The 17,188-nt window shown below is 37.1% G+C and overlaps 2 protein-coding genes across 2 annotated transcripts in view; both read right to left on the reverse strand.

Moving 5' to 3' along the window:
- LOC139142158 (biotin--protein ligase-like) overlaps window positions 1–17,188 on the reverse strand; it is a 635,662-nt gene that overhangs the window by 197,911 nt on the left and 420,563 nt on the right. The window lies entirely within an intron of this gene.
- LOC139142143 (serine/threonine-protein kinase 40-like) lies at window positions 811–17,109 on the reverse strand. Its single transcript, XM_070711989.1, is given in 9 exon segments — window positions 811–4,814; window positions 5,501–5,620; window positions 6,424–6,568; window positions 7,193–7,361; window positions 8,214–8,368; window positions 8,371–8,449; window positions 8,792–8,926; window positions 9,314–9,719; window positions 16,933–17,109. Coding segments are annotated over 8 exon segments (1,485 nt in total). The 5' UTR covers window positions 9,698–9,719; window positions 16,933–17,109; the 3' UTR covers window positions 811–4,516.

Here is a 17,188-nt window from a genome sequence, read left to right on the forward strand (position 1 = left end):
AGTCGACGTCGACGTGTCGTAGAGGGACTCACATTGCGCTGCAGTCAAATAAAAGGGACTCGGGAATAGCATCTCATACACCCGGATGAATATTATACCATAGTATTTCACCTAGAGCAGCTCCAAGAAATATATTAAGAATAAAAAACTCCAATAATTACCTCAACGTCTAACCTCTATGTAACTTTATGTTGCTTATGAAAAAGTTTGGTTTTTTTTTTGGTTTTTTTTTGTTGGTTGGTTTTTGTTTTTGTTTTTTTTTTGGTTTTTTTTTTTTTTGGGGGGATTAAAAAATTAATTGTAATGCAGTATGCGCCCCAAAAGTGAAAGACTTAAACTTTTGCTCAAACTTTACTGAATGAAACTTCCAACTATTCTGTTACCAAATCGACAATAAAAATTGGGGTCACCATGCAAAGTTTAGAACTAGCGAAACAAATTACCCAACATTTGCAATATTTGACATTCAAAATGGCCACCATTCCTGTGTTAACTCTGGTGAGGGAGGAGGGGGGAATTAAGTTTTGGATTTTCGAAAAACTAAGACAGTGAATGTATTTCTTTCCCCAAGAGCTTTTTTCTGTCCCCGAGGCTTAAAATAATAAAATGTACAGGGAGACATTGGCCACACGTAAAGTTGAACAAAATATTATCCACAAGAGGCATATGTTTGATGTTCTACATTTCATTAGCAATTCAATATGCACGCTTCTGATAACACATCAATACAGAATTGAGCCAATCCCCTGCTTTCCAACCATGACTTTGAATGCAGCCATGAACAAAAATAGCAGTCACACACTTCAACAGTGAAGGTAAATTTGATTTTTATTGGTAGCACTACCAGAACTTGGACAATAGGAGTGTGTCTATACAAAACAAAGTAACATTTGTACAGTCATTTGAAAACATTGCATCTCTTCCAGTGAAATTCACGCTAAAAAGAAACTAGATAAAGCTTAAAAAGAAGCTTTTCAGAACAATTCTCTACTTCAAAAGGATGGGGCTATTCAGAGATCACCTATGCCACAGAGAAACTTGACATCAATGAACAGACAACTTGAAAGAGATTGACTACGGGAAATATTTAGTTCAATAATAAATTTAATAGAGAGATAGGGAATGATGTGTAACGAAGTGATTGGTGGAGATCATTTAAACATGTTACGGTGCCTTTGGAAATTATAGACTTTTCTAGTGCAAAGAAAAATTGAAAATGACATTTATTATTTGTTGGGGAGTCTACATGGTGGGTATGAAGGAGAAAAGCAAGGTGATAATTTAATGACAATATTTTACCTAGTTACTTTCAATATTTTAATACATGTTGATGATCACATTGGCATATTTGACCTGAGTACTGCAATATTGAGATTTTTGTCTAAAGAATAAGGTGAACAACTGTTGGAAATATTAAGTATGTTTTGTTACCTTGAACCTTGCTCAGCGTTCTCTGATCAACACAGTGACTTTTTCTGACATTTGAAACTTGCTGCGGCTCTTACAGTAACAAATATAGCAATTATGTACTTTCAGACATAAAAATTTGTGATGTATCATTTCTGATCCCTGAAAAGAGTGTGAAACTGTAAGGTCACAGACATCTGACCTTGAAAAAATGTTGAATTAGCATGTGAACATGGCAATATGTCAGCTGGTGTTTTGCCAATGGGGCAGTTGTTTTTCCTTTTACTTTGCGTTTTGGCAGTTTGTCAAAAAAAAATAAAGAACGATTTTGCAACCTTGACAGTCAGTACGACTAAAAATCTTTTCTGGATGGCATTTCAAAACTGGTGTCATATAACTCAATGCTTAATTCAAGAGTTTTAAAATTTTTCACATTTTCTGCAATTTTTGTCGAGACAGCGAGTCTAAAGATGGTAAGTTGATCTTGACAGGGCACTTTAACCAAGTCCTTGAAATTGTCATTCATTGTCAGGGTGCCAAGAAGTTCGCATTCTGGGGCCATCATCCTGCAAAGACCTTCAACTTCAGCAATGCCTGCATATGATACCTAGGCAAAGTTTAGCTGTACACAAGAACAATATTTTCTTGCATATGAGACTGTCAAGTAGGTGAAATGAGTTGTGGCTCTATACAGCATTTTACTGACTTGGCAGGATGGCGGATAATCATGATTAGCCGAGAAGATAGAAGAGTTACAGAGTTCTCATCTTTCTTAATTCTTTTGATTCATCTTGCTGTGGTACTTGCCATGAGAAACTGAGAAAAAGCACTGTCCTTGTATACGTATGAGCATGTTCTCTTTCTGTGATCTAATAGTGTAAATTCATTCACTTTACATTAAAACTTTGAATTATTACTGTGGAGATCGGTTTCATATTTCAGACAAAAGATGAGTTAAATGTCATCAAAATCATGAAAGGATGTTTCTGTTGTGTTGGAATAAATGCAAACATACTGTTAATCAGACCCTTTACAATTTTTTTCAGCATTTTCAAGGAAGGGAACCAGCAATCTTTGTATTTGGTAAAGGATAGCTGATGGGTTCAGGATGACAAATTACCAAAGGTGATGTGCACCACTACCCCTCGAGATACATAGGCCGTGCAGACTGTAAAATTCCAAAGCCTTCAGAGAACAAAATAATTCTCAAAACCACAAAAAACCCATGACATTAAATTCACAAACAATGCTGCGAAGAAAAAAATAACCTCCACAAAAAATGGAGGAACTGATCATCACCAACCCAGGAAATGATTTTAACTTGTACATAATACTTGTACAACACTAAATTGAATTCTCAGTCGGTGATTTCAAGTTGTCCAGACAGAACAAAAACATTGTTTATTTCTTACTTTTATACTTAGAGTTAAACATAAAGAAATATGTTCTTCATACATTATGAAACCACTGGTCATCTTGAAGTACTTGGGGTGGCTGTACACTGTCAAAATGAGTAGTGAGAGGTTTAAAAGGACACATCGATGTTAGATATCGGATGGGAATATTTATTAACAAAAAAACTTAAATATCTTCAAAGTGATTTTTCACGACCAAATGACATTAGCTTGCACAAGAAATAGTTCTGTGAAATGTGTTTTAGCAACTGAAACATAAACATAAACAAGGATGTATTGCCTGTTACACGTTATTTGTTTTGACCAGGAAACAGGGTCACTGCTAAGACACCATGTAGCTTCAACCTTTCAAACTTGACCCAAGGGTAGTCATCTACCGTAACCTGTTCACCCCTAATTCCCAGTAAACAGGTCCACAATTACCATTGATAACAATGGGTTTTGGCTATACCACTGGTGATGAATGGGTTAGACAATCTGTTCTTGTTGTGGATCATTGGTATAGAACATTCCCTTAAAAGGTGTTCCTGGAATTTGTTTCCAAACAACGGTTCTTTGTTAACCTTTTGTGTGCTGTGCATTTTTCCCACCAAAATTTTACAGCCACATTTTACCAATTTTTTAAGAATTTTTCTAAAATATTTTGATAATTTTGGACCAAATGGATATCATATTTCATTGGCTACAGTTTGTTATCAAAATTTTGGCAAAAATCTGAGAAAAACTGACTAGGGCATATTTTATAAAGGAGATAAAAATTGACGTTGGCACTCAAAGGGTTAAGACAAATTTACTACATAATCCAGTGAATGACTCAACTCTGGGACTTTAAGTTGAAAATAAAACTAAATTTTTATTTATTTCCTTAAATTGGCATTTTTTCCTTTTCATTTGTTTTTCATGATGCAAGTGGTAAAAGTTGTACAATTTTGCCAAATTAATTTTTTTTGATGGTAAAATTATCAATCGGTTTCAGGAAAATACAGATCAGTGTGCCCAAACCAAAAACAAACAAACAAAAATTGAAGAATGTGAAAAATATCTATCAAAAAAGTCAAGCAGTGAACAAACATTTGCAACAAACTACAGCTGAGAAATATTTTATCTCACAAAATGAATGCCGCTACATTAGTTTCAAAGTCGTAAACTCTAAAATACATGATAATGCTAACAACGTAGTCTTAGCAATGACCCTGTTAGAAGTCATCCAATAATTTAAATTATGTTTTTCTGAGGTCTGATGGGGAAAAGACATTAGTCCATTTCGTCAAATATATTTCACAACATAATTAATAGAAAAACAAGTAAACTGTTGTTGATTATTTGCTGGTAGCAGACAGAATGAATTCTGGAGAGAAAATCGGTTATCTTGATTGCTTTTACTCTCTTATCCGAGACACTGTAAATCTATCAGATACTCTGACATAGTCAAATATATTCTTCTATTCATCCCTGGATCACCCCTGCATTCACTGTAAATGGTATAGCCATTTGTGTGCAACGCACTAGGACTATTCCAGTTTCAGTGCACGCAGGGATGAACGCAGAGTTGTGGTGAAAGGATGTATAATGAGGAAATCTTTCGATAGAAAAATAAACTATGGTGTATTTTGTGATATCTGTGGTTACAATACAGAAAGGATTGCACGAGGACTATAACACTATATCATGTGAGATGACTTCCGTCTCTGTCGTCATGACAACAGGTGCCTGTTTGCGATGATTTCGCTCTGTGTCAAAGGTCGGGCATCCTGGCTGATTCGTCTGATTGGTGGCTGGCTGATGCGCCGGCGTGCGGTAAGCAACTGTCTATCATTGGATTTCATTTGTGGGTTTGGGTTGGTGCTGTTTATCTGGCGCAACTTCAGGTCCAGTTCTGAAGTCTGCAGTTGTTTTATCTCCGCTTCTTTCTTGGACTTTTCCTCCTCTTCCTTGGCGTCGTTGATGTCCGGCACGACTTGCAAGGACCCACTGTTGGTTGACATAGATTGCCTACAGGGTACGGAGAGAAACAGTCAACAATTATTAGGTAGAGTAGATTGCTAGCATTCAAATTTACTTGCTGTAGCTGGAAGGCATACTGTTATTCAAGAGCACACAACATCACACAGATATTTCCATGGCATAGAATAACATGATGATGGCATACTAGTATAAGCAAAGAGCAAGCCTACAAGCGCTGTTACACACTGTCAATACGTGTTAATTTTGATACCATATCCCTATTATTTTGGAGCTAATTAACAAGCAAAGCTTTTTAAATATTTGTGTGGAGATATAGTAATCATTCAGAATTTTGACTGCTTGGTGCATTTGCCATTTACTGAATGGTCACTGTACTTGTTTGCTTACAAAATCTATTTTGTGATTCAAAACAACCTTTCATATTTCTCTTGGCACAATATTCATTTGCTCAGAAAATATAAAATACAAAATTCTGAATTACACATTGAGATTTTCGTTACGTAAAATGTATCAACTTCAGTAGTTGAATGCTACAAAGGCTCACATTTGTTTGAGAGAGTTCAAAATTTACATTTAGCCCTTTCATCCCCATACTCAAATGCAGAGATCCAACTTTGCCACAGAAAGACGAACAGGGTTGGACCAAACTTTGCTGCTGGAAGGGTAAAATCACACAGAGTCCACTCTGTGAGCAGATTCTTGAGAACACTCACCACATTGCCAGTGTTGTTGACAAACACTCCAAGACCTGTGTGGCGGACAGTCGTACCTTGGGATCAAGCACTAGGAGTCTCTGAATCAAACCAGTGGTGGTCTCAGACACTCTGCCATCACTGAAAATTCAACAATAATTGCAAGATGTATAACATACCTTTCACAAGCTGTTGAAATCTATTTGTTTGACACTGATATAAAATATGCTATCACTCCTCATTCCTTTGTAATCTGCATGCATATAAAGTTCCCTCCTGTGAGTATACATTGAAACTACATTTACATAACATTTTGATATCAAGGGTGTGTCGCAATAAACATTTATTCTCCCAAGCCAGTCACTTCCTAATCGGCCATGTTTGTAAAAAGCAATATTGATCAAAACAATAATTTACAGTGACTCATCATTTGCTTGAAATTCCTGTTGTATTGATGTTATTTTGCCCAAAATGCTAAAAACAGATTTAACTGCCTCAATTTCAGAGAAAGAGCTGAAACATTGTCAGCTATTCTGGCAGGGCACTGCAAATTCTGTCACTGCAAGAAATACAATGGAAAGATTACATATGTAAATTACCGAGGCTTTCAAACAGGAATACAATAACATGGTTTTCTCTATTTTATTTGCTACTTTCACTTGTTTTCACTTTCGGGTACAGTCATTTCAATAAAAAAATAATTACAAAATGTAAAATTTTACTATTTATTCTTAGAAGGCTGATTGTCGGGAGCATAACAAATCGAAACTTGAAAGAGAGTAACTCAGTGACTGTGTGAACTTAGGCTGTGCAGTCTCTAAAGACAACAGTAACACTTTTATCTCTGTGTGACGGTTGCACCATATGGTTTTGGATAGCTAGGGCATTACCATGATAGATAAAATAGGGTTCATGTGTGAACACAAGCTGCTGCAAATACTTACTTTGGAATATTGAACTCCGCTGCTTTGATTTTCCGGAACAATTCCTGCGGGACACTGTCATAGAATGGGAACTGCCCGTACAACATTGTAAATAAGACAACTCCCAGGGCCCACATGTCACTTGGTTTGCCATAGTATGGCTTACCTGAACATAAAAACACAACAGAAGCAGTTTAGCGAAGGGAAAGATGCCAATAGATTTGCATGTTATGACTTTTTTACTGGGATAAATTCATTCTTCATTGGGTTTTTATGACAATATCAAGAGAAATATATTTTGTTCTCAGAGTCAACATTGAAACATGGAGAATGCCAATGAATGGTGTGATAAGTAAGAACTGAAATCCAGTGATTGTCTAGGGTGTGCCTTTGATGGTGAATATATGCACACTCCCTTAGGTAATGTTGAATTGTATTGTGGCTAAATATTGGCTCAGTATTTCTCAGTCTTGCCAGAATGAGTGAAAAAACAGCATGAATATTGCCAGTTTTATATTTTATATCATGTATGCAAATTTTACAATTACCCTCTTCTCGAATAGGAGGTACCTATACTCAAAATTTCATTTTATATGGATGACAAAAGGACTTGAAATGTTTCTGTTCCACCCACTCACCAATGAACATATCTCCATGCTGAAACGAATTTATCAACCAGTCCTAGGACAGGTACCCCCTGGATTATAATACCCTGGACATTATATCCTAAGCCAAACCTAACCTTTGCCCTAATGTCAGGGGGTGACTGTCCTAACACTTAAACACCTACCGCTGAGCACATCAGGGCTGATGTATGCCGGACTTCCTCTTTGGTCTTTGAGTAGGTCATTCTCGCTGACAAGATGCTTTCCCAGGCAAAAATTTGTAATGGTAATCCTGCGGGATCTCTTGTTTAAAACCATGTTACCCAATTTCAAATCTCTATGTACAATATTTTTCTGCAAAGAAAGATATTATAATCATGGATTAGAAAGTAAATATTTACATATATCAATTAGTGCCCTTAACCCTTTCACCCCCAGTTCCCTGTATACAGGTCCAACTTGACCATGGAAAACAATGGATTTGGGACAAACCATGGTGGTGAAAGGGTTAAAACCCTACTAGTTGTGTCTTAACATTATTTTTATGATTTTTCTTTCAAACTAAAACAAGTTTGTAAGAATGTACTAATTTGAGTGTGTGTGTATACACTTATTCTTAACTATCCAATGGGACTGTATGTGCAATTTTGAACAAGATAAAGATTACACTGCGATTAAATGTGAGTCCACTCATCAAATCGCAGCCCCATGCAAAAAAGCAAAAATCTGCACTGAAATCTTCACATAAACTGTACAGAGTAGTCCAATGTAATGCACAGGGGTGAACTGTGACATTGATCTTCTGTTTTCTTTTTAATATTACCAAGTTTTGAAAATGACGGGAAATCAAAATGACCGTTAAAATTTGAATTTACTTGTCAAATGTTTCACAAAGGAATGGTTTTCTAATGCAGTAAAAGCCCATATCCATTGAGAGGGCAGAATTTAGAGAAAACCAGGACTTTGAGTGATATATATATATATTCATAGAGGATATCACATAGAATAAACAATGTAATATGACAAGGCTTCAAAATTAGTCAAAACTAAATGCAGGTCAGCAAACTATTGTAAAATTTTTTGTCTGAACAACTTTTCCCGAGGGACATCGTACCTTAAAGATATTCCACTCCTCTATGCATCTTGGATGGCTTACATTGTCATTGGGCAGATTTGAACATTTGGAATACAGATCTCTATACTTACCCTGTGCAAACTTTCTACAATCCTTACGATATCAAAAAATATGACGATGGTTTCCTTCTCGCTGAGCTTTTTCTCCTTGATCACGTAGTGTTGCAGATTGATGAGGTCGTTGGTCTTTTCGTTGAAGTCGTGCGCGACAAGGCAGTCCAGCACAAGCATATTCTTCTCTTGACTTTGCCGGAATTGGCGCCAGGATTCCTAAGACTGTCGCTTCTCTTGACTTCGCATGCTTTATCCTGCAATTTGAGAAAACATGCCCAAAAAATGTTGGTTTGACCTCGGCCTGAATCTCACCAGCGGCAAATCAAACACACGCAATGCAAACACAAGAACGTTGAGGAATTATCCATCCTTACTTCTCGCATTAGTGCTTGTTGACATTGACTATTTACATTAGGAACAAAATTTCACGACTTTTTTTATTTTGATCTTAAAAATTTCTTTTAGTCACTTTTGAAACTGGGGAAATTTTAAATTCAAGTAGAACACAAAAATATTGACAGATATTCTGCAAAAGAATGTAAACTTGTGTTATGAGGTGTAAGATAACCGACATATATTCTGTAGTAGATAATTACCTGAAATAAACCATGATGGTGGACGACACCTTCCTGATTATGTAGCAATGATAATAATGAATATTCTGTGTGTAGTAGCATCTTGCCTTGTCTTTCATCCTGAGTTTCTTTATTTCCTTCATCTAGAGTAAGAATCTGAAAAGACGCAGTTGAACACAAAATTGGTAAAATTTCCTGGTTAGGAAAACCATAGCCTTCAATTGTGCTTTCACAGCTTTAGGATTATGTGTTGTAGCACTGCAACATGGATGACATAGAATTGATGCATAATTTTGCCAGCTATGTTTAAGATTACAAAGTATAATACACAGTCCATATATTCTTCAAACTCTCTTCTTTATCATGTTCTTCTTTGTGGTCTCACTTTGTGACACAAAAATGCATCAAATACAAGTTGTTTTCTCATTTGCAGAATGATATATTTTTACATGTTATTGGAAATGGTTGCAATCATGAAATCAAAATAGGATCCGTGCAATGTAAACTTCAGTGGGTAGGGCTGAAACCTACTGCTATACTCACCTTCAACTGAAAGAAGTCGTCAGAGCCTTCCCGTCTCGCAAGGCACTGCACAATACTTCTCACTGGAGAATTGCCAAGTCTTGGCCCTAGAAGATATGGCCCTGCCTTCTTGGTTCCATGCTGATTGACAGTCGGCGAGAGAACAGATGCGCTGGGATACGGCGATATGAAAGAAGGAATCTGCAAACAGCTTCCTGACGCCAATGATGACGAAGATAACGATGATAATGACGACGGAGAAATCATTGATGCTAAGGAGGAAGAAGTCGGGGTCCCTGAAGAGCTTGCTTCTTCGTCATCATCACCACTTTGTAACCGTTGGTTTCTGTTGCTATGGCTACTGCTGGATGCTACTACCTGGTCGTCAGAAGCTCGCCTTTTCATTGTACTTTCCAAATAAGGGATCCTGAAGATAAACAGAAGTCCATTTGACTTTGTTGCAAAACGTTTTTCCTTACAACGAATAATAAGAACAGTTATTGAAAGTTTCCCTAGCTGTTCATACAAACGTTGGCTTCAAAATTTTCATGATGGCAAAATTAACAAATTTCTTATATACTTAAACCAAAGTCTAAAATATATTCTTGTCTTCATCCTGGGAGTCAGTGACATATCATCCACACATTTTCATATGGATAGACAGGACAGGACACTATGGGCCCTAGCTCCATACATTTTTTGTCAAGGAATTTTTCTTTTTATCAGCCCGGCATTCACTGATTTGAATGATAAATTCACTAGTTTGAGCAAAAGCGTCAGTGGTATCAGATCTTCTACTCTGGATTTGCTCAACCTGACAACCCCATTTACTATCATGGTTCAGCCACAACCTACTGTTTTCAATAATCAAATATTAGACCTCTCAACCAGGAAATAGGGTTAACCACACGACTGTGGGTTAAACCTCTGAGTGCCTAAGTCAATTTTTGTCAACTGTATAAAATATAACCTAGTTCATTTTTTTTCAGATTTTTCCCAAAATTTTGATCAAAAACTGTAGCTAATGAAAAGTGATGTCCATTTGGTCCAAAATTATCAAAATATTACAGAAAAAATCATGAAATCTGTAAAATGTTGCAGTAAAATTTTGGTAGGAAAAATTACAGTACTTAAGTTAAAGGGTTAAAAGGATATCGGAGAGTTGACTACATGTTTGGATATCAAACTCAGGGGATGAGTCATAGAAATATTTCAGTTTCTATCAAAATTCAAGATCAAAAATATTTTTCCTGGTAAATGAAGAATTTATTAATCAGTTAAGTGTCTTACCAGGTTGATGGGTACATAGGTGGATCTATGGATTATATGTTTTTGAATTAACAGAAAGCGTCACCTTTTTTCAAATATTTGACAAAACCAAACCCCTTCTATGACAACTAAAACACAAACATGTAGCTGCACTGTAACAATATAATGAATTCTGCAAGGCTGATTCCTGACAGATGCACAACCATGTGGGTATTAAGTATAGTTAAGGGTCAAAGGTCAACAGCAATCTATTTTTGCAGAGAGGTTTAAATGTTCTTTCTTCAAATATACATTAACCAACATTTCATCAAGTATTTCAACGGTAAAGAAACCATATTTACATAGAATTTTTCTCCATTTTTTTCCCAAGTTTGCCACACATTTCATGGAATTTGAAAATATTAACTATCTATCTCCATGAGTAAAAATGCAGCCAACCATTAATTCTGTTATTACAATGATTCACATTCTATGCTGTTTCACTTAAGTGACACCGTGGAGATATGTGACATTGTAAAAAATTCTTTTAATAAATTGATTCCCAGGAAAAATTGCTGTCCAGTAAAAAAATGTCAGTTATGCTAAAAGTTCTCAACCGTCAACAGGGTCTCTCCGCACAAACACAACCTACAACAGCCACAGTGTAGTAAAAGGTCTTGGTTGGTGGAAAAAAAAAAGGAATTGGGTCTGTGGTTTGTTTGGAAAGGACAGGATCACTCACAAAAAGGATGCCTTCTTAAACAAAGCACCGTAATAAAAAGAACAAAAATACAAATCTGCCAAAAAAAGGGGAACTGTGAGATTCAAACCATCAAAGCACCCCGGCTGTAATATAAAACAAATAACTAATACTACTGCCATGCTTATTTTATTGTTATGACTACATTTAATTTAGTGAGTTTCAAAGATCATTTTACAAAAACAGTATGGATGTGCGGGCACTGATTCACAGTTTCCTGAAAACACGTTTTTCATTAAATCATTACTTGCTATGCATGGCTGTCCATGCCCCATACCTACAGTACATGTACATGAACACCAAAATACCATAACAGCACAATACTATTGAGAATACATCAAAACCCTGATGCTGAAAGTTAGGTATTCAATGCAGGAAAGTCAAAGCTTGATATTCAACATTTCTCAGTTTCACTTCTGGGTTTTAGTAGCTGTTCCCTTTGATAATATTGCTTATCATTTTTGTGCAAGAAAACCAGTACATTTTTTCTTCTTCTGCCTGAACTGAAGTAGGTTGAAAGTTCAAGTACAGTGCAGTGTTGGCCAAGTGAACAAACTACTGCGTACAATATGCAGTGTCAGCGTTGAAAAATCAAAGTCAACTACAGTGTGCTTGATTACAGTACACTGAGCGAAACTCTGTCAAAAACTTTTAAATTCTCAACACTGATCTAGTAGCTATTGTGTGTTCACAGTATACTGATGGGTGAGGCTACATCATAGGGCACAACCATTTTATTTCGGGGGTGGGGAGCTGGAGAGAATAGGTATGGCAGCAATTTTTTTTCTCCACCACTGTGGCAGCAAACTTTTTTCTATTTTCTGCCATTACTAGGCAGTAAGACATTACTGGATCAATGTTTTGTTCTTCGTCTCCACCTGCAAACATTTTTTTTCCAAAAATCCTCCAGCCCCTCCCCCCAGAGAAATCAAATGGTTCTCCTAATAAGTGATGGGATCAAGAAGTAGACAAGAGGTTGGCAAGAAGATCATCCTCCACAGGAAGTCTTCCACACCTTTGATCTTTCCACAGGAAATGCCGCAGTGGCTTGTCCCACTTTTGCCTTGTTCTATGGACTCGCACAGACAATATAGGGGTGAATCTCATTCCATTCAAAGTGTATCATTGTCTTGCCACGGAAACACCCATTCAGAAGTGTGATCATCAAAACCATACAAGTGTACTATTCCCAATTTCAATCAAAATGGGTGAGCAACAGTTGAAGGTGATGATAATGACTGAGCATGTAAACAACGAAAAGTATTAACAAGCAGTAGATTTCAAATGAAAAATCTTGTTTTCTCTATTTCATGTTTTGGCTGTTGGTTAAAAACATGTTTTCCTTTTTATCTGGCAGTCGTCATTGACCAATGACGCTCTTGCTTTCAAAAGCCTGATGATGTTGCACATGTAAAATAGATGTTGATTGATCACCTGGAGTTCCAGGAAGACGTGATTGAAATGAATCCCAAAGGATTATCAAGTGTGATGGTCGGTTGATGACCCTGCCATGAAAAATCTACGTAGGGTCATGTAAATATCCACTCATCAAATGTTTAACTCAGTAGAGCAGATCTGACATCAAAACAAATCTTAGCATCTGTCAATCACATTAACATTTTGATTAAAATCTCTCTAATGCAGAGAGAAACCATACAATGTAGCCATGGACGTTTGTTACTGATTTCACAATATCCAAGGTCCTTCGGATATTTTGATATAAATAGACGTCTCCAAACACATGTATCAACACGCCTAATTCTTGAAGAAAACAAATTAGCAAAGTAGAGGTACACTGAATGATGGGTAGGTCATCGTCTCAGGTAGGTCAATGAACCCAAAACAACACACATACATTCACACACACCACAGTACTTGTACATGATCTGAAATGCATCTCCTTGAACAAACATACACATGTATGATCTAACAGTGATTATTACATGTAAATGTCCCTGATGTTTCTAGTGCCTTCACTGACTTCAAATCTTTATGAAAGTCTAACAGAACTCGGCAAGTGTACCCCTTTTCCTGCCAAGTCCATATTTCACCACCAGGTCAAGATGGTTAAAATTAATGAAACACAACATATCCATATGGTATATTTTAACATAATACTGTACATTTGAAGGCTTTTGAAAACATAAATACTGTAAACTTTTTTTTTTTGGACTAAAGATATTATAATACACCAAGCCAAGTGGGTGAAAATATGTCATGTTTTGGCTCAATACCGCTTTTTACTGACTTGGCTGATGGTTAAGTGATACTGTCTGGCAGGAAAAGGGGTACATTGATAGGGCAACGAAGGAGTACAATGTTTCAACAAGGTTATCTACAATTGATATATTTTTTTTGCTGGAACAGTGGAACTAACAACAAGGGGCAGCAAACATACGCCTCACCAAATTCCCTGTCAAACACTGTCTTGGCTTATGCTATAGGCTAATGAACCTTGGCTATTGTATGCCAAGAAACAGGGGACCCAGGCTGGCCATTCTTTTGAATCTTTTTGTTCATTCACACTTGCTTCTATTCTTTCCCACTGTGGTGATCCTTGGTTGACCACACAACAGGTACTGAGACATCAATCAACTGGCCTGGTATGTGCAAGCATTGACAGAGTCTTACAGCATCCAACAATCAACCAGCCCAATATGTGTATGTGTTGACAGAGTCTAACAGCCTCCAACACTGTACAATCTATGAATGTTGCAGAGCCCTATTGTTTTGACCATGGAAGTGGGAAGAGACCTACCTCCATGTTTTGAGCAAGGAGATGGGGCATGCATATATTAAAATGGAGGGGGGAGGCAAATTCATTGCTGCATATTCGTACCTGTATATGGTTTAATCATTTGGACTGGTGTGTCCATGTTTACAGAGAGTTAGAGCATCAAACACTATATATGCAATGACTATGAAGAAGCCATATTATGTTGTACCAGGTAATGGGCCCAAGGCATGTATATATAGAAATTTGGAGTGCAAGGATGGCAAAATTCATTGCTGCATACTCTTATTTCGCTTTATAAGGTAGCAACTAATGAGACAAGTGACATTTACCAGTATAAAGTCTGCAACTTCTTTCTTTAACTTGTCTCAACTTTTTTTTTTATCAGCTAAATTTTTAGCATATGGTCTCATCCAGAACTGCTAGACATGCTAAATTACGGTACTTGTTGTGTTGTTGTGAGTTGTTTTGATATCTGATACTCTGAGTCATAGAAAACACGGAAGTAAACATTACTGTGTTGTCCAGCTTCATGTTGGCATTAATAAGTGGTCACGCCTTTGCCAGGGTAGCTGACCGACACACAAAACCGCCCTAGGAACCAAGGACAGTAATTCTATCACCTGTCAAGCTGATGCCTTAGGTACTTGAAACATGACACGACCAACTGGTTCAATTTGGTTTCAGACAAGTGGACTAAACACTAGCTTTTCATTTAAACTTGGCAGCAACGCTGTATCAGGGACAAATTTACCACTTTACATTTAATCCGTAACATGTAAACGTTTATCAATTATCAACAAAACACAAAATCCATATATCACATATATGCATTTATCAAAACAAAAACACTTTATAAAAGAAGAATAAAACCCAATGTAGAAATGGTCCTGATTTGAGATTTGTCCGTTAGTTGCATGCTGGTAGACTTCAATATAAAAAAATATAATAAAAATCAATATATTCCAATATAAATCGATATTAACATTGAGAATACTACAGTTCAATAGCTTGTATGCTATTTCCTGTTTTTACTGTTATGGTCAGATACCTATGAACCGCTGCGGAATAGCTTACTTGTCAGCAGGGGTATCAGGGTTGAGGAAAACATTTTTTAGAAAAAACATTTTGGGTGATACATACTATCATAATCACACTCAACATAGCTGTGTCAGTCACTGTTAATAAGACTCCAGTCAACAATATTCTTTTTCATATGGTACGATTTTCAAAACTAAACAAATGTAAGATAGCCAATCATATGCTTTTTTGATTTGTGTTGGGTTTTTTGCATAGGTTTTACAGGATTGACAACATCAAACATCTGTCTATAAATGTTGCATTTTTTATAACTTACAAATTATTCTAGTCTAACCACACATTCCCAAAAAGACAATTCAAGATCTCAAATGTAAATGTTTACATTACTGTACATACCATCAGAGAATCGGGGCTCCTTGGTGCAAGCACTAATTGAAGCAAAGGACAGGAATACGAGGAACAAGGAAGAGAACACACACAGGGGGAAAGAACGTACGGAAATTTTCAAATCTTGCCGGAAAACTGGGATATTCATGACAAGCATGGAAAAAACACAACTTGTCCTCAGTCAAAGCCCTCTCGTTCTTTGGTGTTGGTATAATTGCACTGCCAACAATTTCATACATTTAGACATATTTGCAGATCTAGAACTGAGTTACAGACATGGCCATTTGGCTTCTGACTGAGAATTCCAGGCCCCCACTCTGGGTCTGCTGGACATATCCTTTACAAAACCAGATTGTCAGTTACAATTACCAGTGACCCAAATTATCTGGAAAGCTTGCCTGTGGGAGTAACCATTAAGAATGTGACCCACTTCTTTGACAACAGGCAGATTTTTGACAGTTGTTGAGCATTTCTTTTTTCTTCTACCTAATGGGTATTCTTTTGTTTGGGTGATATTTTGAGGATTGTGAGACTGTGCTGCTATATTGTCATATTACTTCAATACACAGGAAGATGCTGTAATTCAAATGTTTACCACTTTCAAGTAATTTGCAGATGCATTATGCCACGACAACATATCTGTATGTAGCACAACAAATCATAGCTTTCTCCATACTCTGCCTATGCTTTACAGAAAATCTCCTAAGAGTTGCAGTACAAAGGAGGGGTGGATAGGTTTCAGACATATCTCGACAAGCATGTAACTTCTGAAGCAAAGCATTTTACCAAAAGGTGTGTGCTATGAGGGACCAACCTTTCAACTCTCACTGGCAACACACACCCTAAATTCCCATCAAGTGACAGACACTGAAGATGTGGCGTACTACTTACACGGTGCATGGTGCTATTTATAATCCTTTGGTGAAAAGAAAAATAATCCTGCGTAGAAGATAGGAATGTTTATAAGGACTGGGGACTGTCAGCAAAATAGTCTCCTTGCTTTTTTTCACCTTGCACGGTTTGCAAAATGACAATAATTATGTTGTGGTAACTTCGACGTGCAGATATGGTATGGCAGATTTAACCAAATTCACGCGGGAAGAGCATTCTATGCAAACCCTGTAGCCCGGGTCTGCTTCTCTGGAATGAAGCCATGGATAGACCTTTGGACAAACTGTGATCGTAAAAAAGCATTTTTGGAATTTTGTAGATAATTGTTCAACCCACATTCAGCAGGGTTTAGCACTGTCAGCAATTCGACGGGGCATAAACAGTTGGAATGACGGCAGCTAGCAATTTCAGTCGTCAAATAACAACCCCGACGAAAGTTCCAAAAGGTGTTTGAGCTATGCTCTTTCAAATTTTGGACTAGCAATATTTTCTAGCGAATTTGCGATACCATTGAGAAGGTGCGATGCGATGCGGGGGAGTTTACGGTTGGCGGTAAGCGTTAAAAATGCGTGTACTTACCTGTTTGTGTTACATGCGAGTTTTCATATCCATTTTTTCCAACGTAGGGTAGTACAAAACGCAAATCTTACCGGAATTCGACCGGATTTTCTCTTGGCTTCTTTCACTAGGAAACGTCAAATTGCGACTGCAAGTTGTCGTGCAGCTTACTGTCAACGGTAACACGTTACAGCAACGCTATGCACGAAGGAAGCGTGTACCAACACTGCGTTCACTGGAGCTCTCTTTGTTTCGCTGGGGAAACCTTCAAACTGCA

Source organism: Ptychodera flava, chromosome 10, assembly GCF_041260155.1.
Source record: "Ptychodera flava strain L36383 chromosome 10, AS_Pfla_20210202, whole genome shotgun sequence".
NCBI classification, from domain to species: Eukaryota; Metazoa; Hemichordata; class Enteropneusta; family Ptychoderidae; genus Ptychodera; species Ptychodera flava.